The 23,369-nt window shown below is 37.2% G+C and overlaps 1 protein-coding gene across 12 annotated transcripts in view; it reads left to right on the forward strand.

The window, feature by feature from the left end:
* LRRC7 (leucine rich repeat containing 7) overlaps positions 1-23,369 on the forward strand; it is a 628,763-nt gene that overhangs the window by 303,336 nt on the left and 302,058 nt on the right. For all 12 annotated transcript variants that reach the window (XR_008792000.1, XR_008791999.1, XM_056111016.1 and 9 more), the window contains 2 exons: positions 13,974-14,063; positions 22,537-22,593. Coding sequence is in view for 10 of the 12 variants with exons in the window: in XM_056111016.1 (XP_055966991.1) it covers positions 13,974-14,063; positions 22,537-22,593 (147 nt within the window). In the remaining 2 variants the exon portion in view is untranslated. The remainder of the gene's footprint in view (positions 1-13,973; positions 14,064-22,536; positions 22,594-23,369) is intronic.

The raw sequence follows: 23,369 nt of genomic DNA on the forward strand, positions 1-23,369 counted from the left end.
TATTTCAGTAATAAAATCTTTGAAAGACAAAACTCTTCTATTCAAAAAATTTGAGTATGGAGGTAGGTGAGTCCAACCCATAAGACGTGTTTTCTAGGGGCCAGAGAGATAATGCAGTGAGAAGGACACTTGCCCTGCACACAGTGACTCAGGTTGGATGTCCCTTAAGGTTCAAGTCTGTCAGAAGTGAATCCTGAGCACAAAAACAGAAGTAAGCCCTGAGCACCACAGAGTGTTGCCCCAAAAGAAACAACAAAAGAAGTGTTTTCCAAACTGTTAGATCACATTACAAAATGCAATTTTCTCAACAGAAATAGATGGTGATTACTCCTCATCTCAAGACTATAGCTATGTCCTTGACCTGTGTCAGAATCCAGAGCAGATGATGAATTGTTTTAGTTCTTTAATTTTAATAGCTCATTGTATTTTGGAATCAAAGTAAGAACTTTGAGAGTCATAGTCAGATGATAAATTACATTTTTAAGAAGCTTAAGTTTTGTAGTTTTCTTGGCTGTATGAATTACTTTCATGTATTTTAAAAGATTAAACATAAAAATAAACATACGCCATGTCTCTGAATTGTTTTCATATGTATAGCGTTTGAAAAGATAAATAAATGTGACCTTTTTTCATCAAAAATTTTCTAGGGAATGCAGAGATAATAGGGAGAGAGGTTTCTTGCTTTGCACATGGGCAATCTTGATTCAATCCCCAGTACCCCATCAGGTCCTCTGAGTACCACAGGAGTAATCTCTTAGTGCAGAGCCAGGAGTAATCCCTGAGCACTGTCATATGTGCCCAAAAGTGCCCTCTCCAATTTTTTTTTAAATATCTAACAATAAAAGAATTACACAGTTTGGAAGTTCAGGAAAATTTGACATAATAATTTTAAAGTTAGGTCCTATGACATAAAATTCATTTTCAGCAGCATGGCACTGTACTTTGAACAAATATATATAATCATCCAGTTATTCACTCTTGCCATCATTCCCAAAATTTTTCCCAGCCCATTCGCTGGCCTGATTTTCATTTCCATAGTTCAATAACATAATTCGTGTCTGACTTCTTTGTTACTTAACACAGTGGTTCTGAGATTTATTCATGCCATTTCAAGAATCAGTACTGCATACCTTTTTCCTTAAAGGTGATATTCTGTTTATAGATATACCAGAATTAATCTGTTCGACATCTGTTAGGCATTTAAATCTTTTTCAGATTTGACTACTATGAATAAAGCCAGTACAAATTTTATAGACGGTTCATTATATAAGCATGTATTTTGACATTTATTGAGTAAACACCTAATAACAGCTCTGCATACCATAGTGGCCGTAAATTGAATATTACAAGAATTTATAAACCGTTTTACAGAATAGTTATTCCATAATTATTCCCACAATGAAATTTATTAGTGTTAGCTTTATTTTTTGTCTTCGTCAGAAGTTGGAGCTACCAGTTACTTTTATTAGCTAGTCCTGTAGATTTAGTATCATAGTCCTAGTAATTCTAACTTTAATTCATATTTTAATATCCAGTTGACATCTTGCCACATAGTTATTTACAACCATATTGTTTCTATGTCAAAGGTTCAGTTTTTTCTTGTTGTTGTTGTTTATGATTTTTGTTTGAGGGGCACACTTAGCAGTGCTCAGGGATTTTTCTTGTCCCTATGCTCAGGGATCACTCCTGGCAGTGCCAAAGGAACCATCTAAGATCTTAGGGATCAAACCCAGGTCAGCCAAATATGTAAGACAAGTTCTCTACTGCTATACTATATCTTTGGTCCTTTGTGTCCTCATTTTTTATTGATTTGTCTTTTTATGATTGAACTGCACTGTAGCACTGTCATCCCACAGTTCATCGATTTGCTCGAGCAGGCACCAGTAACGTCTCCATTGTGAGACTTGTTGTTACTGTGTTTGGCATATTGAATATGCCATGGGGAGCTGGCCAGGCTCTGCCGTGTGGGCGGGATACTCTCGGTAGCTTGCCGGGCTCTTCGAGAGGGACGAAAAAATCAAACACGGGTTTGCTGCGTGCAAGGCAAACGCCCTACCTGCTGTGCTATTGCTCCAGCTCTGATAATAATAAGTTATCCTGATAATAAGTTATCAGAACTTATTAACACTAGGATCACATTGTTGACCTATAATTCTTTGATGTGGAATTATTTAAATTTGATTTGTTTTATTTTGGAAGCATGCCCAGCTATTCTCGGGGCTTTCTCCTGCTTCTGTGCTCAGAGGTCAGTCCTGGCATATTTGGGAGATCCTATGGGGTGCCAAGGATCAAAGCCCAGTTGGTCACATGCAAGTCAAGAACCCTGACTGCTGTACTATAACTCTGACCCAAAAATTAATTTAATTCTTTAAATTCTGTAAATACTGAAGCTAAACAGTCTTTATAAAATATCTCTTCACAAATATCTTATTTTATTTTATATATATATATATATATATATATATATATATTGAATTGCCACTTTCAAAGGAAGGAAGGAAAAAAATTGGGAGTGGTAGGAGGGGCTTCCCAAAAAATAATCTAGGAATCCTGGGCCCTCACCCTGAATTATTTGGCTCAGTTATACAAATCTGACAACTCATCTCTCAGGACAGTGATGGTGTCTGTGTTGCTTCAGCCCCGAAACCCTGAGGATCCTCAGAGCTGCTTCCTGCAGTAGCAATGCTGTGCTTCAGCACCTAGAGCCATGTCTCCCAAGTAGAAGTTTTAAATTTTGATGAAGTTTGTAAATAATTGTGAGACTTCTTGTTACTTATGGGCTGGCACAATAGCACAGCGGTAGAGCGTTTGCCTTAAACACAAACAGCCCGTCCGAGCCGCGTTAGATTCTTCTGCCCCTCTCAGAGAGCCCGGCAAGCTATCCACACAGCAAAGCCTGGCAAGCTATCCATGATGTATTCAATATGCCAAACACAGTAACAACAAGTCTCAAAATGGAGACGTTACTGGACCCACTCGAGCAAATCGATGAACAACGGGAGGATAGTGTTTGTTTGTTGTCAGTGTTTGTTAATAAAATTCCCTGGTTTATATATTTTGTTCCTAAAAGATCTCTTCTAAATTTATAGGCAGAGAATCTATGTTTTCTTCTGAAAAAAATCTATGTTTTCTTCTGAAATTTTTATAGCTTGGGTTTTGCATGTATGTCTCGACATCAAGTTCATGTGCAGTGAGAGATTACTGTGGGTTGTTTGGGTCTGATTGGGGGTTTGGGGTAGTGGGCCACACTCAGCTATGCCTAGGACGTTTTCCTCACTCTGTGCTCAGGAATCACTCCCGGTAATGTTCAGATGACCAATCATGGTACAGTGCATTGAGCTGGAGTTGGCCATGTGCAAGGCAAGCGCCTTAAACTATGCACTTAACATCTTTCTGTGTAATCTCTGGGGCAGTTAGGGAAAGCCCCTCCCCCCCATGGCTCTCTCGCTGCCCGCATTCAGTGGACTCAGGCCACTCTCCCACTCCAGGAGGCGAATGCAGAGGAAGGAGGAAATGAGGATGTCAGGCTGGTTGATGATCAGCTGCCATTTATTCCGCTCTCCCCAGGTGCCTGTTTCAGTCTCTCTGAGCCCCCCATTCTAGTCTCACACTGCCCCTCATTCCTGTCTCCTCCTGTCTCTCCAACTCATCTCTCCGCACTCCATCTCACTACCTTGTCTCTCGTCTCTCCACACCTGCTCCTGCCCTCTTCCCCTACATTTTTCTCCCTCTGTCCCCCTTGATAGTCTCTCCAATTCCCTCTTGCTGCCCTGGTCTCTCTCTCATCCCTCATCAACTCCCCACATTAGGGTAGCCACTACACCCATCAGGCAGCCAAATCAACATATCAAAAGCCCTTCTTCTTAGGGGTGTTTCTGCTCTCCTTAGTCCAGTAACTTAATTAACATCTTACTATTAACTTATATTGTATGGACACAGTAAGAGATACATTGAGCTTGTAGGGTGGCTCTCCTGGGGACATCTCGCCACAGACTCAGACTATAGTGCTGGATTAATCATTCCTAACCCGAACAGGGTTCGAATCTAGTTATTACTTTTTGGATCACTTGATCACTTGACATCCTGTTACTCATCAATTTGCTCGAGCGGGCACCAGTAATGTCTCCATTCATCCCTGTCACGTGCTAGTGTAGCTAGCCCAGTGGCGCCTGCTCGTCCTAGGAATATGAAGAGCCTCAAACCGATTGTTCAGGGTCTTCACAAGGAAGTCTGACCATCTCGTAGGCCATGCAATCTTTTGACGTCTCATGGAATCCAGTGGGTAATGGCTCTAGTCCAGAGGTCATCTCCAAAACTCATTAGGTATCCAGCCCATCTGATTTTCGATGCCTTGGCAAACAAGACAGCGTCCCTGATTCTTGATCGTTGATGGAGGTCGAAACTCCGTATTCTTTCTCTCATTTGAGTGAAGAGTGATACTCCAAGCATAGCTCTTTCGATTCCTCTTTGGGAGACCCGAATAGCGTTCTTGTCCTGTTTTCATAGGGTCCAGTTCTCTGAGGCGTATATTAATGCAGGAAGAACAGTGGAATCAAAGAGATGTGCCAGGAACTGGAGGTTTTTTGTCCTCTTAGCTATTTCTTTGATGCTCTTGAAGGCATTCCAAGCAGCTCTCTTCATCCTGCGCAACTCAGGTGCCAGGTCATTCGTCATGTTGACTACTCGAGTTAGGTATACATACATGTTGCATTCAGAGTTGTTCGTTCCTTTGAGAGCGAATGGAGCATCAGGAACGAGACCGTTTCTCATGAAGATTGTCTTCGTGAGATTCAGCTGTAGTCCGACCTTTCCACACTTACGGTTGAAGTTGGCTAGCATTTGTGCCCCTTGGCTAATGTTTGGTATTATTAGAACAATGTCATCAGCAAAGTGGAGATGGTGTGTTGCAGGCCATCTATCTTCACTCCCATTCCTTCCCATTCCAGTCATCACATGACATTTCAAGGGTGGCACTGAAGAGTTTTGGTGAAATGTATCACCCTGCTGAACCCCTCTCTTGACATGGATGATCACTTCCTTGTAGAATGGTGAGATCCTGATAGTGAATCCATAATACAGCTCACAGAGGATCCTGATGTATTGAGTTTGAACATCCTCTTTGGCTAGGTCTTCGATGACCACTTCAGTCTCAACAGAATCAAAAGCCTTTAAATCAATGAATGTTAGATAGAGTGGCATCTTGCACTCCCGAGAAACCTCAATGAGCTTGGTTATCGTGTGGATATGGTCGATCGTGCTGAATTCTTTTCGGAACCTGACTTGCTCGCATGATTGTCCTTCATCTAGTGTTCTGCCAATCCTATACAGGATGCATTTCCAGATTCTCTATTTTGTGCATTAATCTATATTCCTCAGCTTACACTAATTCCATAATCTTATTTTCTGTACCTTTATGGTAATTTATAGTCATGAGAGAAATGTGAATCTGTCAACTTTGTTCTTTATCAAAATTTCTTAAATTGTTCTATGCTCCATTCTTTTCTATATAAATTTTATAATCAGTTTATGTACTTCTACAAAAACATAAGACTTCTAAAACTTCAATGAGAACTGAATTTTACCTGTATATTATTTTGGGCAGAATGGACATCTTAAAAATATTCAGTATTGCTATCCCTTAGCATAATTTATTTAAACTATTTAAATTTAAATTTTCTTTTTATGTGTTTTTTCGATTTCAGGCACCAAGTCTTGAAATATTGTTTATTTTATTCCAAGTATTTCATGGCCATTTTTGTGTGAATGCGAATGATTTTTGTCACTTCATTCCTATCACGGATGCATAGCTCCAGCTTTTGGCTGGCTGTCAGCTAAAAACCACTCTGGTCACCAGCGCCCACTGTCACTATTCATGTGGCATTCTATATAAGTAGCTCACCCATAAAAGAACTTTGTTTATTCAAAAAAAGCAGCTGGGAAGAATGAATCTTTTAATATTCAACAAAGTCATATAAAGTAATGTAGTTACGGGGGGGCTGGAGCGATAGCGCAGTGGTAGGGCGTTTGCCTTACACGCAGCCAACATAGCTGACACGAGTTTGATTCCTTCGCCCCTCTTAGACAGCCTGGCAAGCTACCGAGAGTATCTCGCCCCCATGGCAGAGCCTGGCAAGCTACCCGTGATGTATTCGATATGCCAAACACAGTAACAACAAAGTCTCCAATGGAGACGTTACTGGGCCCGCTCGAGCAAAATCGATGAACAACGGGAGGACAGTGACGGACAGTGTAGTTACGGGAATGATATTCCATCACGTTTGCTACACTGCATTGGTAAGAAACAAGGTTCAGAGCCTATCTTCACTGAAGATAGATTTTACAGAAATAAACATCAGAAAATGGGGTCGTGTGGATGCTGTTTGTTCATGTGTCTTCTATATCCGGTTCTCTGAAACTTTTTATTATCAATGAATGGATGTTAAAACTTGTCCAGGGTATGGGATGTATCTTTATGGTAAAGTCCCTGCCTAGTATACATTAATCATCAATTTACCCTCTAATAGAAACTAACTAAACATCATGTTGACACGATGACATGGCATTTATTTTTTAGTCTAATCTATGGTGAGTTGTAGTGATTAGATCTTGGAATGTAGGCACAACTTTGTATTTCAGGGATAAGGTTTGCTTGGTATAAAATATTATTATTCTAAAAAAATTAATAGGCTGGCTCATTCTTCAACCTCATGTTTTACCTTGAATACATATCTTGCTTGCTTCTTGCCTCTATATATTTTTGCTCGATTTACCACTCTAAAGACTTTTTCCTCTCTTAACCACATGCTTCCTCTTCTCTACTTTCACATTATTCTAAGCTCTTTTTGATCTTGCCTTACACACAAAAAAGGGGAGTACTTTATTTTCTAAGATTTTATAAAGTATTTCCCCAAATATATGTATAAAGCATAGAGTCTTTAAGTTCATCGAGTGGACCCAGTAACTCCTCCATTTTGAGACTTGTTGTTACTGCGTTTGGCATATCGAATACATCAAGGGTAGCTTGCCAGGTCTGGAGTGATAGCACAGCGGTAGGGCGTTTGCCTTGCACGCAGCCAACATGGCCAACCCGAGTTCGATTCCTCTGCCCCTCTCGGAGAGACTGGCAAGCTACTGAGAGTATCTCGCCCGCACGGCAGAGCCTGGCAAGCTACCCGTGACGTACTCGATATGCCAAACACAGTAACAACAAGTCTCATGATGGAGATGTTACTTGGCCCCCTCGAGCAAATCGATGAACAACAGGAAGACCGTGATACCGTGATAGCGAGAGTCTTTAAGAACTTGCTATTTCTTCATCTGGTTTGGTATCAGGATAAAACTGGCCATATGAAAGTTAGAGTATAATCTCTTAGAGTATAATCTTAGAGTATAATCTCTTTACACTTCATAAGAGATATATAGAATAATTTCTTCCCTGAACATTAGTAGAATTTTCTAGTGCTACGAAACAGGCCTAGTGTTTACATTATGGGGAAAATTTTATTAAGAATTTAATTCCTGTAATAGTAATAGGAATATTCGATTTCTGATTTATTCTTAAGTGGTCTTTGGTAGGTTATATTGTTAAGGAATTTATATTATATCACATAAGTTTTCACATTTCTAAACATCGAATTGTTTATAATGTTTTTCTGTTAGTCCTCTAATACCATTAGAGAATTGGTATTCTCTCTAATTCACTCTAATTCAATAGGGATAAAATGTGTCTTTGTTTTATTGATTAAAGAAGTGTCCATTTTATTGCTCTTTTAAAAATCTCGATTTCAGTCTTATTGATATTTTTCCTTTTGTTTTTGTACTCATTCTTTGGACACAATAAATCTATAGAGCAAAATGTTATGAAAACGGCTAAAAGGGTTATACTTTTGATGCCAATGTCTTAGTTTTTTAGGTAAATCACAAATTAGAAATAGCACTACCCAGTGAGAAAGCAACATTTAGTGAGAACCTACTATCCATGCCTCTGGTGTTTGGATACATTATTTCAACCCCACAGAAACCTTATGAAGCAGTGAGGGGGATAAATATTATCTACTTTCTTACAAATGGATGTTCTGAAAATAGCATTTGAATTCAAAATATTGAAGTATTTTTAATATATTTCCGGAAATTTATGGGAGTAGTTTAATTGAGTCTAAATTTAAAGCCATAATTTTAAATTCTGAAGAATTTTGAAATGTCAAAAGTGAGAAAATTGCTAATTTTTACCTACTGGTGGGTACAAAGATGATATATAGGGTGACCATGTGTCTTTTCTCAAGTCACCCCAGTTTACACTTGTTGATGGGAGATGATTACTGATAGTTACATTTTTAACTCTCAAAAATATCCTAGTTTGAATGATAGATTATATAGTATCCCGAATTATGCAGCAACATTGAAATATAATTACAAAATAAAAGAAACCAGGGCACAAATTTGTAGTAATATATAGATAATTAATTAGGAAAGATCACAAACAAATTCATGAAATGGTGGTTATAGCTGATTTAAGAAGGGGTATTATAATAATTTTTTTCTTTTTTACTTTCAGGTGTTCTTTAATATTTTATTAATTTAAATTTTGTAAGCTATATCATTGGAAATGTTTACTGACTTCTTAAGCACAAATCTAAAACCTAAAATTTAATCTGTTTTAACTGTTTTGTGATATATTTTCACTTAACTTCTGGTAAACACAATTATAAAAGAAAATTGTTGAAACAAGAATGTCTAAGCCGTTTTTAATTTGTCTAGTCCAGCAATAAAATTAATATTAATGGAAGTATTTAGATTAGTAGTCTACTCAATACTGAAAGATCAGAGTAAAAAAATATATGAAGTGAAAGTAATATAATTGTTCCCATTTAATGATGCCTTACTATAATGTAAATTATCATTGTAACAATTCTGAGATGTGAAAATTAGTATAATCATCTTTACAAATAAGGAGACTTACAAAATTAAGTAATGTGTAAAGTTCACAGAGATAAAATAATTGAAAGAATAGATTCAGCTTCTGATTTTCTGACATCAGTACCCTCCACTAAATCACTAAACCATTTTGATGTTTGGTTCTATTATGATTCTTTTTTCTTGTCATTTGAAAGTTTTACTTTGGAGTAATCAAAGTAGTGCAAGTGTTTCCTCAGTAGAGAATTATTTATCAATATAAATCAGACATTTTTTCTTCAACTTCCTAAATAACTTAGCCAATAGTGGAAAAACACAAAGAAAAGTAATGTTCTTTCATTATCGAGAGATCACTTGGTGTAAAATGGTGAATTCAATGACTAGCTTGGAGGAGAAAAAAGATAAACCATGACTATTACCTTAATCAGTTTTAACTAACTTGCTAAGAAAAGTCTTCTTTCTTGCATATCCTTGCATAATTTCTGAAAATGGTGATGTTGACAGAATTATTGTCTCTATTAGAAGTTATAAAACTAGACACAAAAGTTGGTACAAAAAAGTTGAATATATTCTTTAGGCACCAACTTCATATTATTAAATAATGTTTTCAAAGTGTAATATTAGATTAATGAGAAGATTAATAAATTCCTCATTCTCAAATAATTTATCATTTAATTTTAGGAATAGAAAATGTCTAATACTTATAAAAAGCATAATTGTCATAAGCGTTTTGCCAAATCTATAAATAAGATTCTGTGCAAAAACTGAGAAAGACATTACGTTTGAGTCAAAGTGTAGAATAGTCATTTGATAAATTCTTGAAGTGCACTGAAATTTTTAAAAGTACACATACTATGAAATGATATATGCTGTTCAATGCCCTTTAATATTACATTGAAAAATAGGTCTCAATGTAAAATGTCTACACGCATTTTCTGATAGCCATTCTGAAAAAAAAAAGTTTCACTTTGTATTCTGGTTTTCATACAATTTATATCTTGCAGTCCAGCTTTGCAATTGGAATCCGAAGAATGTGATCAATTTTAAATCTTCAAAGAAGTTTTCTGGGCAAGAAGCCAGGTTTTCTCGGCACAAGCTTTGCTGGAGAAGTAGCAATGAGGAATATATTTTTTATGAAAGATGTAGTACAATGTAGCATCATTAGTGCCTGCGTGTGTGCAACGTCAATCATTAAAAGCTGGATAATTCAAAATGTCCCTGGAACTATTTAATAATCTTAAAGCCTTTTCACTTATTAACAGTTACAGTGCTATAATAAATGTCCAGAAGTTTAGCATTCTTCTCCTCTTACACATATTAATCTTCCCCTTAAAAAAGTCATGAGTGATTTCTTCTGTTTAACAACTATAGAAACCAGTAGGCTGTTAAAAGTAAAATAGTAGTTAAATCTGGATTAAGAGCTATTAAACATCTGTACCATGATCATAGAAACTATGATATAAATTCTAATGTACTATAATGAAGAAAAACATAAAGTTAAACAATGATTCTCAGGATTTTTAATCATATGAGATAAAGTTCAAGGTTTGAATCAAGTGTTTAGTACTTTCTAATTCCTGTTCCTATGATATTCTCAAATCTTAATACTTTCTTACATCAAATGTTATCTCTTTTTTTTCCTTTTTTTGCTTTTTGGATCACACCCTACGATGCACAGGGGTTACTCCTAGCTAATGCACTCAGGTATTACTCCTGGTGATGCTCTGGGGACCATATGAGATTCTGTGAATCGAATCTGGATTTGTTGCGTGCAAGGCAAACGCCTTACCTGCTGTGCCATCGCTCCAGCCCCAAATGTTATCTCTTAAGGGTTGGGAAGACAGTACAAGGGTTAAGGTGCTTGCTTTGTTGTGGCCCACCCGAGTTCAATCCTGGCACCATTCATATATGGTTTGCCCAAATACCAGGGGTCACTCCTCAACAGAGTCAGGAGTAGTCACCGAGTACCACTGGATATGGTTCAAACCTTTCCCTAACCATTACCTTTTGAACTCATGTTTTGTTATCCATCAGTAAATTCTTATTTTATTTATTGTTTTCATCACTATTGTGGTAGCCACAGTGCTTAGGGGGCAGCAGAGCACCCACTGGAGGAGATATGCAACATATGAACTTTACCACTTAACACACATGCACACATGCCTGGCCTCTGGGTTGAATTGTTGACTACACATTACAAAACCTTTCATTCTTCATTTGCCTATTATACTTCTTTCCTACTTTGATGAAATCTACCTCTTCTTGTGACTAAATTTATGAAAACATCCACTTTGAAACCCTACTCAAAGAAATCAACTCCAAAATATAAATTTAGAACAAGGCATTTTGAACAAAATATACTCAGCATAGAGTTGATATCCCAAGTGCCTATGGAGAATTCCTAATAATTCATATAAAATATTATATTTAGTTTGAATTCTCAGAAGATGTCTAGAAAAAATGCAATCAGCACTTTCAAGATATAGTCTCAGGAAATAGCTATTGAGTGAATGTTTTGAAGCTATTTACTTCTGTGACTCTTTAGACCTGGAGAATTCTGGAAAATAAAATAAAATATATACCACAGAGTTTTGAGAAACTCAGTAAGTGATATTTATAACTGTTTTTTCAGTTGAGAACTGTTCCTGAGGAACATTAGTTTCTTATAATCAGAAATCTTTTGAAGACCAAGATATATTTTCAAAATATTGACAGAAGCAATGTTTTTAATAGAAAGCAAACATCTATGGTTAACAGTCATCAGTCATACTGTTATTTCGAAAGAGAATAATAAAGTGTGGTATATTCAGACGACATGATTGTACTATAATAATCAGTCATCTACAGCAAAATGGATGAATTTCACATATTCTGTTTATTTTAAAAATCAATGGAAGATACTTACAGTGTGATTTTATTTATATAGTGTTAAAAACATGTGACTTTTTTGAGAAAGACTTGAATTTTTTTGCTCAAATAGATGTAGCTAAAGTATTTTCTTAAATCATAATATTAGACATCATTCAGGAATTTGATAGAATAGAAAGATATAGTCCAAAAGGGGCGCCCATCAGGTATTTAAAGGGACTGATTCTGTTTGTAAATTACTGTGGGTACACATATTTTTTATACATATTAGACATTGATAGTCAAAGATTGGACAGAAGAAGAAAAAAGCATGGGATTAAGCACAGGCACAGTGTCCTAGGAGTAGGAAAAGGAGGAATCATGGTATATCTGATATAAAGAAAGAGCAAAATGATGGCGTCTGGGACTAAGAACTGTGGGATACAAAATTATTGAAGTCAACAGACTTAGGAATAAAAAGGTGGCGAAGGCATTGGTAAGTGCAGTTTTAGCTGTAGAATTGGGGTAGCTTCTAGAAAGCAATGGGCTGAGGAGGAGTGATGATAGCAGTGTAATAAAGGCCACTCCTTGTTTTAATTTTAGTTTTTGTAAGACCCACATCTGGTAGTGCGTTGAACTGGCAATACCGGGGCGTACCAAAGTAATATCCAGTATTACCTTGGCAAGTTAAAGGCATGCAGTGCCAAGGATCAAGCTCAACACCTTGTATATGCTAGAATTGCGTCCTAGCTACCTCAAAACACCTCCCTGGGCTAGCTCTTTAAATAATTTTGTCATTAAGTGCAAAGAGGAGGAAGACAAATTTAGAAGCATTTTCTAAATGACTATAGATTTGTGTAGGTCTTAGATAATGGTATTAAAATATGTCGGAGGACTTTAATCACAGAAAAATTCAATATCCCTTCTAAGAAAATGTTTCCTGGAAAAATCCTTGTATTAAGTCATTTTCATGAAAAATACTTAAATATTTCAAATACTTTCTCTAACTTGTAGAATTTGCAGAGAATTAATTTTTTCCATTTCTTTTTATGCCTCTTAAAACTTTAGTAGTCTTTTCATATTCTTACTCATTTTTAATGAATATGAATTAGACCAAACTGAATTAGAATGCACATTCACACCAAACCCTTAAAGAAATGATCAGTTAAGGGGACAAAAAAAATTCCCCCATTTTTCATATTGGACAACTTTAGTTACCAGTATGATGAATGATAAACAACTTTTAATGAGTTAGAGAAAGAGTGAGCAGATGCAGCCCTTGCTTGAATATGTATGTGAGCATTCTATAGAAAAAGAACATGCTATTCTCCTTTGCTGACCATGGCACTCAAAAGGAGAGAGAGGGAAATGCCCTGCCACAGAGGCAGGGTGGGATAGGCGCTGGGGGGGGAGGGGATGCTGGGATCCGAGGTGGTGGGAAATGCGCACTGGTGGAGGGATGGGTGTTTGATCATTGTATAATCGAAACCCAAGCACAAAAATGTGTAAGTCTACAACTGTACCTCATGGTGCCTCACTATTAAAAAATAAATAAATAAAAATAAATAAATAAATAACACCAAATGCCAAAAAAATAAAAGTAAATAAAAATGGTTCATAAAGCAGACATTTTTGTGAATGTTTTGTCATTTTTAATATGACAAATTGATGTTAAATGTTTGATAAAATGTTCCAGTCAAGGAGGCAGGGTGGAGGATGAGAGGGAATCTGGGGACACTATTGAAGGGAAGTTGACACTGGTTGTGGTACTGGTGTTAGGATTGGTATGCCTAAAACTTACCTGTAAATAATTTGTAAATCATGTATCTTAACAAAAAATTATTAAAATAAAAGAAAAGAACATGCTATTGAAAATTACAGAGCATGGGATACAATTTGTAATTCCCATAAGAAATACCTCATTGCTGTGCCTAAGTTTAGGGCAACACTAAGAGATGATGTCGCTGACTTTGGCAGACGTAAATCTCAGCTCTGGAGAGCAGTGTGGAGATGCATGAGTGCCATTTATTTTAATAACAGGCAAAATTTTCAAGCTGTAACAACATGCTCAATAAATTCTTCCATTACTGTGATACCAAAAGAACTCTTGGAAAATGTATTAAACTTCTATTTTTTCTCCTCAGAGGTACATATTTTTGTTCTGTTTCTATGGCAACATCTATGCACTGACTAACTCTTTTACTCCTTTTTAGACTCCCCGATGGCTTCACACAACTTCTAAACCTGACCCAGCTCTACCTGAATGACGCCTTTCTTGAATTTCTTCCAGCCAATTTTGGAAGGTAAGAATAGGAAATGTGAATGATGCCCTTTTGTTGGGTTTTCAGGTAACTACTTTACTAGTGTTAGTAGGTGAAGTTAAAAAAGCAACATTTTAATTTAACAAATGAATGTATGTATTAATTAATTAATCATTTGGGGAGTAAAATTAGGTCTATAATAGTAATAATAGCCATCACTATTATTATTAAACATTAATACAATGAATTCTAGTGCATTTAAGGGTTAGCACTACACTGTACTGCACTGTCCTCCTGTTGTTCATCAATTTGATCGAGCAGGACCAGTAATGTCTCCATTGTGAGACTTGTTGTTACTGTTTTTGGCATATCGAATACACCACGGGTAGCTTGCCAGGCACTACTGTGCGGGCGGGATACTCTCAGTAGATTGCTAGGCTCTCTGAGAGGGTTGAAGGAATCGAACCCAGGTCACCCAGGTCGTCCACATGCAAGGCAAATGACATACCTGCTGTGCTATTTAAGGGTTAAATATAAAAAAATAATAATCAGGAATGATCTTAGAAAAACTATGCATGCATAAGTACTTAGTGACTTAGACTGGAAAATACCTTTATAGTAGAGAAGCAAAAGAAAATGTTATAATTGGATAGTTAGATTTTACTAAATAACTACTATTAAAATAGTATCAGAAAATATATAACTGAATAAAATTGTCGTCGATTAGTCGTCGATTGCCTCGAGCAGGCCCCAGTAACGTCTCCTTCATCCTAGCCCTGAGATTATATTCAAGGCTCTTTAGGAGAATGAGACCCATCATTGTTACTGGTATTTGGCATATTGGGTATGCCACAGGGAGTTTGCCAGACTCTGCCGTGTGGGCAGGCTACATTCAGTAGCCTGCCAGTTTGTCCAAAGTAGGAATGAGATAATAAGATGTCATAATAAAATGTTGCGCGGCCGCAAATGCGGCCGCATGGTTCCGATATCTGGTTTTTATAGTCTCTGAGTCTTGGCCGCTGATGGGATTACACGGCGCCAGGGGGCCAGTTGGTGGGTGTGACCCCCGCCTACTGGAATTTGGAGGATCTTCCATCGTGTTCTGTGGGAAGAAATCTATTTGGCAAAACTCGTGAGAATGAAACTGGAAGAATAAAATTGTAATCTGGGAAAATTTTTTCAGCACATATAGAAGATAAGTTATATCCTTACCACATCAAGAGTTCTTACAGATGTATATGAAGCTAACGATCTCAACAACAGCTAAAAGGGGTAGATGATACCTACAATAAATTCATAATAAAACTTAGAGGTTGAAAAGACAGGTGCTGGAACATTGTATAACTAAAATCCAATCATGAACAACTCTGAAAATGTATTTTATGGTGATTCAGTTAAAAAAAGAAAAAGAAAGAAAGAAAACTTGTAAGTAGACAATGAACCAAGAAAATGTATTTATTCTCTCACATAATAAAAACAACAAATTAGGGGGTAAAAGAGATAGTAGAGAGAGTAAGGAACTTTCCTTATACATGACCAGTCCCAATTTTTTCTCCAGCACCTCATATGGTCCCCTGAGCACCATCAGCAGTGACTCCTGAGTACAGAGCCAGGAGTAATTCCTGAACACAATGGATGTGACCCCAAAAGCAAACAAAAATGAGTAAATACACACTTCTGATGGAATTGTATAATGTTATGATCTCAATGAAGGCTGTTGTGCTTTAGAATGTTAGAACACATTTACCAGCATCAATTTATAATCCATTTCTGGAAATGTATATGCCATCATCAGATCATTATACTTTGTTAATAAGTAAATTTTTTGCCTTCATTTTAATGTGAAGAAGAGGAAGCTATGTCTTCCTTCATTTTTCCTTTTGTTTTTGCCACACCTGGCTGTGCTCAGGGTTTATTCCTGGTTCCATGCTCAGGAATAACTCCTGGGAGTGTTCAGAGGACCATCATACCCCACTGTACTATCTCTCTGGCCTAAGCCACTATATATTGCTAAGACATTGTATAATATTTGTGGTGCAACCACATGACAATACTGCATATCAATTTGTAATTTTGTTTAATGCGTTTTTAATTTCTATAATAAATTGTGTTTAGAAGCACAAAATACATAAATTGTACTCCCTATATTGATACAAAAACTTTATAAAATAGGTCTTTTAAAATCATTTTATTGGCCTATGTAGATTTACAATTCTTCAATCTTACTCTTCTTGAAAACATTATCTGATATAACATGCATCATCAGAGAGGCAGTTTCCCTGCACCAGTGCCCCAAAGACCTCTCCCAATTCCTTCCCCCATATAAGCCCAGTTCTATAGACAACACCTGCAGTTACATGTGAAATAAAAGTTATTTTTATCTTTATATCTTTCAATAGCTTCCAGGTGGTCTGCACTGAACTATCTTTTATTTCAGTTTTATTGAAATATAATTGACACACAATGCCAAGAGTTTACAGCGTAATGATTTGTCTTACACAAATTGAAATATAATTGTCATATTAAGTTTAATTCATAGTCATTAGTTCATATAATTACAAAAATACAGAAAGGGTTACTACCTTAAAAATCCTTCTAGAATCTATTCTCTTAGAAACTTTTAAACATATCATATAGCTATTTTATGGGCTGGAGAGATAGCACAGCGGTAGGGCGTTTGCGTTGCACACAGCCAGTTCGGCCGAGTCAGGTTCGATTCCTCTACCCCTTCCAGAGAGCCCGGCAAGCTGCTGAGAGTATCTCGCCCACACGGCAAAGCCTGGCAAGCTCCCCGTGATGTATTTGATATGCTAAACACAGTAATAACAAGTCTCAGAATGGAGATATTATTGTGCCCACTCGAGCAAATCAATTGGACAGTTCAGGACAGTGCAGTGCAGCTGTTTTATTATACACATTGTATCCTCGGAACTAATCCTCTAATTAGAAGTTTATACTTATAACTTTCTTAATTCAGTTTCCCTACTCCCCCACCATGCTTCTTTGTTACCTGAAAATTTTATCTCCTTTTCTCTGGGATTATTTTTTTCTTATATTTAACATACAGGTATAAGTGGTATTGTACAATATTTGTCTTTCTATAACTAATTTCACTTAACATAATTACCTCAAGATTCAACCATTAACAGACATCCAAATTACAAAATATCCTTTTTAAGGCTGGATATTTTCCATTGGGTATATAGCATATCTTCTTCATCTACTTATCTGTCATCAGAAACCTAGGATTTTGAGTTTTCTATTTCAAAACTGTGAAATGATTAGTGATATGTCTTAAAAGTTAAGACATTTTAAGTTTATTGTCAAAGTAATCTAGTTTATAATCTTTCTAAGTGATAATATGTGACATTGTTAAGATAACAAACCAAGTAAAACTTGACATCTATCTGTTGGAAAAATTTAGAGTAGGACATCAAGAACTTAGTGAAATTATGTCACTGAACCAGTAGCAATTCACCATTTACATACAGAGCACATCATCATTTACTAAATTCTTGTAGATCATGAAATCCCAACTCAAAATACCATATATTTGCACAGTTTTTAAAACTCACAGATATATAAAACAGTATTGCCTAGTTTCTAAAGCAATTAGCACATTAGCATTCTTTAATATAGATTGATATTGTCTTTTGAATTCTGACCCTCAAATATATGCATTATCAAATCAGAAATTATTTCATTAGCATCCTCAGGCACATTTTTTTTGTCTTGAATTTTTTATTAGTTCTCTTTCAGTTGTCCTAATGTGAAGGAAGAGAATTTGGCAAACAAAATTTAACACACAAATCCAGACCATTGGGAACTGAAGTTCAATTTTGTATGAATTATCTGTCAAAATACATTTTATTGTAAAGTTGTACTGTGAAAGGATTTCCAAGCTTCAACTGATCAGTCTAACAAAAATGCTGCTTAAAATCTCTTCCAAAATTCTAAGTATGGTAACCTTAAAGTCAAAAATAAGTTACATGGGCCAGAGATATAATATAGGTTTTAAGATGCTTTCCCACCAAAATCTGATCCCCAGCATTACGTAGTAACAGAAAAGAGCATCACCAGGTACAACTCTGGAAAGTCCTTATGCCCACTACCCCACCTAGCACCACCAGGATGACCCAGATTCCTGGAACCACATAGCCGTATCACTGGGTCCTTGCATAGAACTGTGCATGCATTTGACTGGAAATCACCAGAAGGGTCCACCAGGCTTCCTGATCACCACTTGGGTGATCCACCCCCCCACCAAACTCCTCACTCTTGCAAAACAAAATAGTTGCAAAGTATCATCATAGGCACAACTGCTGAAAAGATTTAATACAATTAAAAGTTTTCAAAATCAATTTTCTAGTGATTCTTCTGTGCTATGAAGAATTAAATTAAATTATGGTATATAGATATTATTATGTAGAGAGATGAATAGATGTGGCTCACTGCCGGCAGTTTCTATCTTTGTTGTCTACGCACCAACATCCAATTATGATGAAGGAGAAATTGAGACGTTCTACATGGAACTGGAGAAGTACTACTATAAAGAAGACCACACCTTTGACAAGATCATTGTCAGTGATTTTAATGCCAAGATAGGACCGAGAAGATCAGCTGAAGAAATCCACATCAGGACCTATGGCCTAGAATGGAATGAACAGGGTGAGAAACTGTCTGAGTTCATTATGTTGACCAAGACCATCCATGGTAACTCACAGTTCCAGAAGGCCGAATCTAAACACTGGACATGGGAGTCTCCCAGCAGATGGTTCCACAATGAAATTGACCACATCAGATTCAATCAACAGTTTTGCCTGACCAATGTCGCTGTTGTCCCAAAATTCCAAATGGGATCAGACCACCATCTCCTTCATGCAAAATTCTACTTCACAGAGCGAAGAGAAAGGGCTGCAAAGTTTAAGAAGAGAACTCCCAGAACGACCACCAACTGGGAGCTCTTTGGCACTATTGCGGCAACATGGGAAGATGCCATCGTTGACAACATTGACGAGGGATACGATCAACTGATTCAGCACCTCCATGATTGTGCGAAGAACACCGAGAGAGAGATAGCCACAAAAAGACACCTGTCTTCGAAAACTCTCGAGCTCATTCACAAATGTGGCTTGGTGCAAGCCTCAGACAACCACAAGCAAACGTCCGAGCTTGCAAAGCAGTGCAGAGAAGTGATAAAGGAAGACCTCCAAGAGAGAAGAGCAGCAGTACTGGCAGATGCAGCAGAAGCTGGGAAAAACATTCACAACGCCCTCCTGTCCTTCACCAACTACAAGACCAAGATGACTGCCCTCCAATGTCCTGATGGATCTATCACATCTTCCAGAAGGGCAATGGAGAAGATTATCCATGACTTCTACTCGGATCTCTTCAATAGCCACATCCACCTGCCCACATACCAAATTCCACAAGATAGATATGTCGTTCCCAAAGTTCTTCCTTCCGAAATCTGACATGCCATTTCATCAGTAAAGAAGTGAACGGCATCCAGCCCAGACCCGAACACCTGAAGAACCTGCCATTGTTACTCATCAATACACTGGCTCGGCTCTTCACACGCTACCTGTCTGAATGCAAGGTTCTGTCCCAGTGGAAAACCAGCAGGACTATACTACTGTACAAGAAGGGAGACATCCACGACTTTGGCAACTATCGCCCAATTTACCTGTTGTCTGTCATCTACAAGCTGTTCACTCGAGTCATCCTGAATAGGATTAGCAGAACACTAGATGAAGGACAACCATGAGAGCAAGTTTCCAAAAAGGATTTAATACAATCCACTATATCCACACGATAAGCAAGCTCAATGAGGTTTCTCAGTAGTTCAAGATGCCGCTCTGTTTAACATTCATTGATTTAAAGAAGGCCTTTAATTCTGTTGAGACTGAAGTGGTCATCAAGGCCCTAGCCAAACAGAGCGTTCAATGTCAATACATCAGGATCCTCTGTGAGCTATATTGCGGATTCACTACCAGGATCTCACCATTCTAAAGAAAGGTGATCATTGACATCAAGATAGGGGTTCGGCAGGGTGATACCATTTCACCGAAACTCTTCAGTGCCACCATCAAGACGTCATGTGAAAACTGGAATGGGAAGGAATGGAAGTGAAGATAGATGGTTGGCAACTACACCACCTCCACTTCACTGATGACATTATTCTTATAACACCAAATATCGACCAAGTGGCACAAATGCAGGCCGACTTCGACCATGAGTGTGGAAAGGTCAGACTATAGCTGAATGTCACAAAGACAATGTTTATGAGAACCATCTTCGTTCCTGACACTCCATTCTCTCTCAATGGAAGGAACATCTCTAAATGCAACAGTTATGTGTAGCTGGGTCGAGAAGTCAACATAATGAATGACCTGGCACTTGGGTTGTGTAGGAGGAAGAGAGCGGCTTGGAACACCTTCAAGAGCATAGAAGAATTAGCTAAGCAGACAAAGAACTTCCAGCTCTGGGCACATCTCTTCAATTCCACTGTTCTTCCTGCATTAACTTACGCTTCAGAGACATGGACCTGATGAAAACAGGATGAGAACAGTATTCAGGTCTCCCAAAGAGGAATCGAAAGAGCTATGCTTGGAGTATCACACTTCAGTTAATGAGAGAAAGAATCCAGAGTTTTGACCTCTGTCAATGGTCAAGAATCAGGGATGCTGTCTCATTTGCCAAGGCATTGAAAGTCAGATGGACTGCACACATAATGAGATTTGGAGACGACCGCTGGACTAGAGCCATTACCTATCGAATTCCACGAGGTGTCAAAAGATCATGTGACCACCTCCCTATGCGATGGTCATACTTCTTCGTCAAGACCCTGGATGATTAGTTTGAGGCTCTTTGTGTTCCTAGAATGAGCAGACGCCACTGGAGTACACTAGCACAAGACAGGGACGAATTGAGACGTTACTGGTGCCCGCTCAAGCAAATCGATGAGTAACGGGATGCCAAGTGATCAAGTGATCAAGAGATTTGACTTAAAGTTTAAAGTTATAAGATTAAATGAGATTGTAAACTTTATAGAAATTTATAGAAAAAGAAAAGATAAAGTGATGAAAAGTTATAAAGTACTTCTGGGGCTGGAGCGATAGCACAGCAGATAGAGCGTTTGCCTTGCACGCGGCCGACCTGGATTCAAATCCCAGCATCCCATATGGTCCCCTGAGCACCTCCAGGAGTAATTCCTGAGTGCAGAGCCAGGAGTAGTAACCCCTGAGCATCGCCGGGTGCAACCCAAAAAGCAAAAAAAAAAAAGTTATAAAATACGTCTAAAATTCCTCTAGACCTAGATGAACCTGAAGATAACTGTGATTGGAGGTGAAAGAGATTAGTAGAGAAGTAGCACTCTCCTCCAGTTGTTCATCGATTTGCTCGAGCATGCACCAATAGAGTCTCACAACAAATTGTGATACTTGTTACTACTTTTTTTTGGCACATCGAATACGTCACAGCTAGCTTGCCAGGCTTTGCCCTGTAGATGAGATACTCTCGGTAGCTTGCCAGGCTCTCCAAGAGGGGTGGAGGAATCGAATCTGGGTAGGCTGCATAAAAGGCAAATGCCCTACCTACTGTGCTATCACTCCAGCCCAGTAGAGAAGTATTTCTGAGAAAGAGACATTTACCTAATAAACAAAGAGATATGAGCTGGAGCAATAGTATAGCGGGTAGGACATTTGCCTTGCATGCAGCCAACCCGGGTTCGATTCCCAGCATCCCATATGGTCCCTGGAGCACCGCCAGGAGTAATTCCTGAGTGCAAAGCCAGGAGTAACCTCTGTGTATCACCAGATGTGACTCAAAAAGCAAAAAGAGAGAGAGAGAGAGAGAGAGAGAAATAATATATCATAGCATTTTTTCCATTGTGAAGTTAGTGAAAATGATCACTAATATGCTAAAATTTATGATATTCCTGGAATCATGTTTTTCATATTTATCATTGGAGATGAAAATTCCTAGTATTTGGACACTGTTATCTCATATTTATTATAGACGACGAAACTGAAGTTAGGAAGCACCGATGTGTTCACTAAGATAAAATAGAAAATATTTTGGATCTCTCTTCATATCCGTGTATCCAGTCAAGAATCTTAAGCCTAAATAATTACAGTATACATTCGCTTTTAAAGGTTTATTTATTATCTTTCAGGAAAGTTTGCCAAGATCAAGTGAACATAGGCCAGGTATTTAGTAGAAAATCAGTAATTTGTTGAATGCATTCAATGGGGTAGCCATGAATATCTTATCATAAGATATGAAATGAGGATGGCATGGATTTGACTATGCATTTGAAGAATGTTTATTTTTACAAGAGTGGAATTTTTTATAGTCCAATATTGATGCAAGCATAATTGTTTTTATACAATTGTATAAAATCTACAATAGTGTCTAATATCTAGGCATTCTTAAATAAGATATGATAATTTTATCATAAGAATGATATTCCACATAATATATTAAGAGGAAATATTTTAATTTGTTTCTACAGACTTGTCAAATTACGTATCTTGGAGCTGAGAGAAAACCACTTGAAAACTCTACCAAAGTAAGTCGCTGTGTATTTCTAGATTTTGAATTATGGTTTTTAAGCTGGTATGAAAACATTACTTTTACTACACTATATTTATTTACTTTGTTTGTATATAAGTTTTTCCTAGAGTTTGAAAACCATACTAGACTATGCGATTCATATTAGATATGAATACTTTTGTCTTTTAAAATCATATCCTCACAAGAAAAGGTAGAGAGAGTCTAAGAGTCTTCTCACTGAGCAGAGACCTCTGAAAACTAGTGCAATGAAATTAGCAAAACTGATATTTAAGGGTTCAGGGTGTTGAATAAAATAAAAAGCATGTTGAATACTTTACATTAATTCAAGAATTTTTACATTTTTCACTTTTTAAGTGAAGAATATCCAAAATAGTTTTATGCATATAATTACCAGTTCTAATAGAGGTCCTAAAGTGGTTTGGCAGAAAAGTTATACATTATTCCTGACTGATCCTTTTCATTTATCTATTGAGAATTAGGTGTGTATACATCATTTCATTGACAATTGTCACAGATTTTATGCCAAATATTTTTTGCAAATAAATGGAGTACCATCATTATGTATGGCTTTTTTATTTAAAGTGTTAGTGTAGCTTAAAAAAATAGATTATAACGGCTGTGTATTGATAGTGATTATGCAGTAAAACAGGATAAAATGCACTATTTATTTCTTTAGAAATCAATATAGCATTTTATGCAGTGTTTCATTGAAGGAGATATTTTATTTCAACATTCCTTGCCTTATTTATGTGAAATAATAGGATTTTGTGT

This window comes from Sorex fumeus, unplaced genomic scaffold, assembly GCF_029834395.1.
Source record: "Sorex fumeus unplaced genomic scaffold, SorFum_2.1 ptg000011l, whole genome shotgun sequence".
Classification (NCBI taxonomy): Eukaryota; Metazoa; Chordata; class Mammalia; order Eulipotyphla; family Soricidae; genus Sorex; species Sorex fumeus.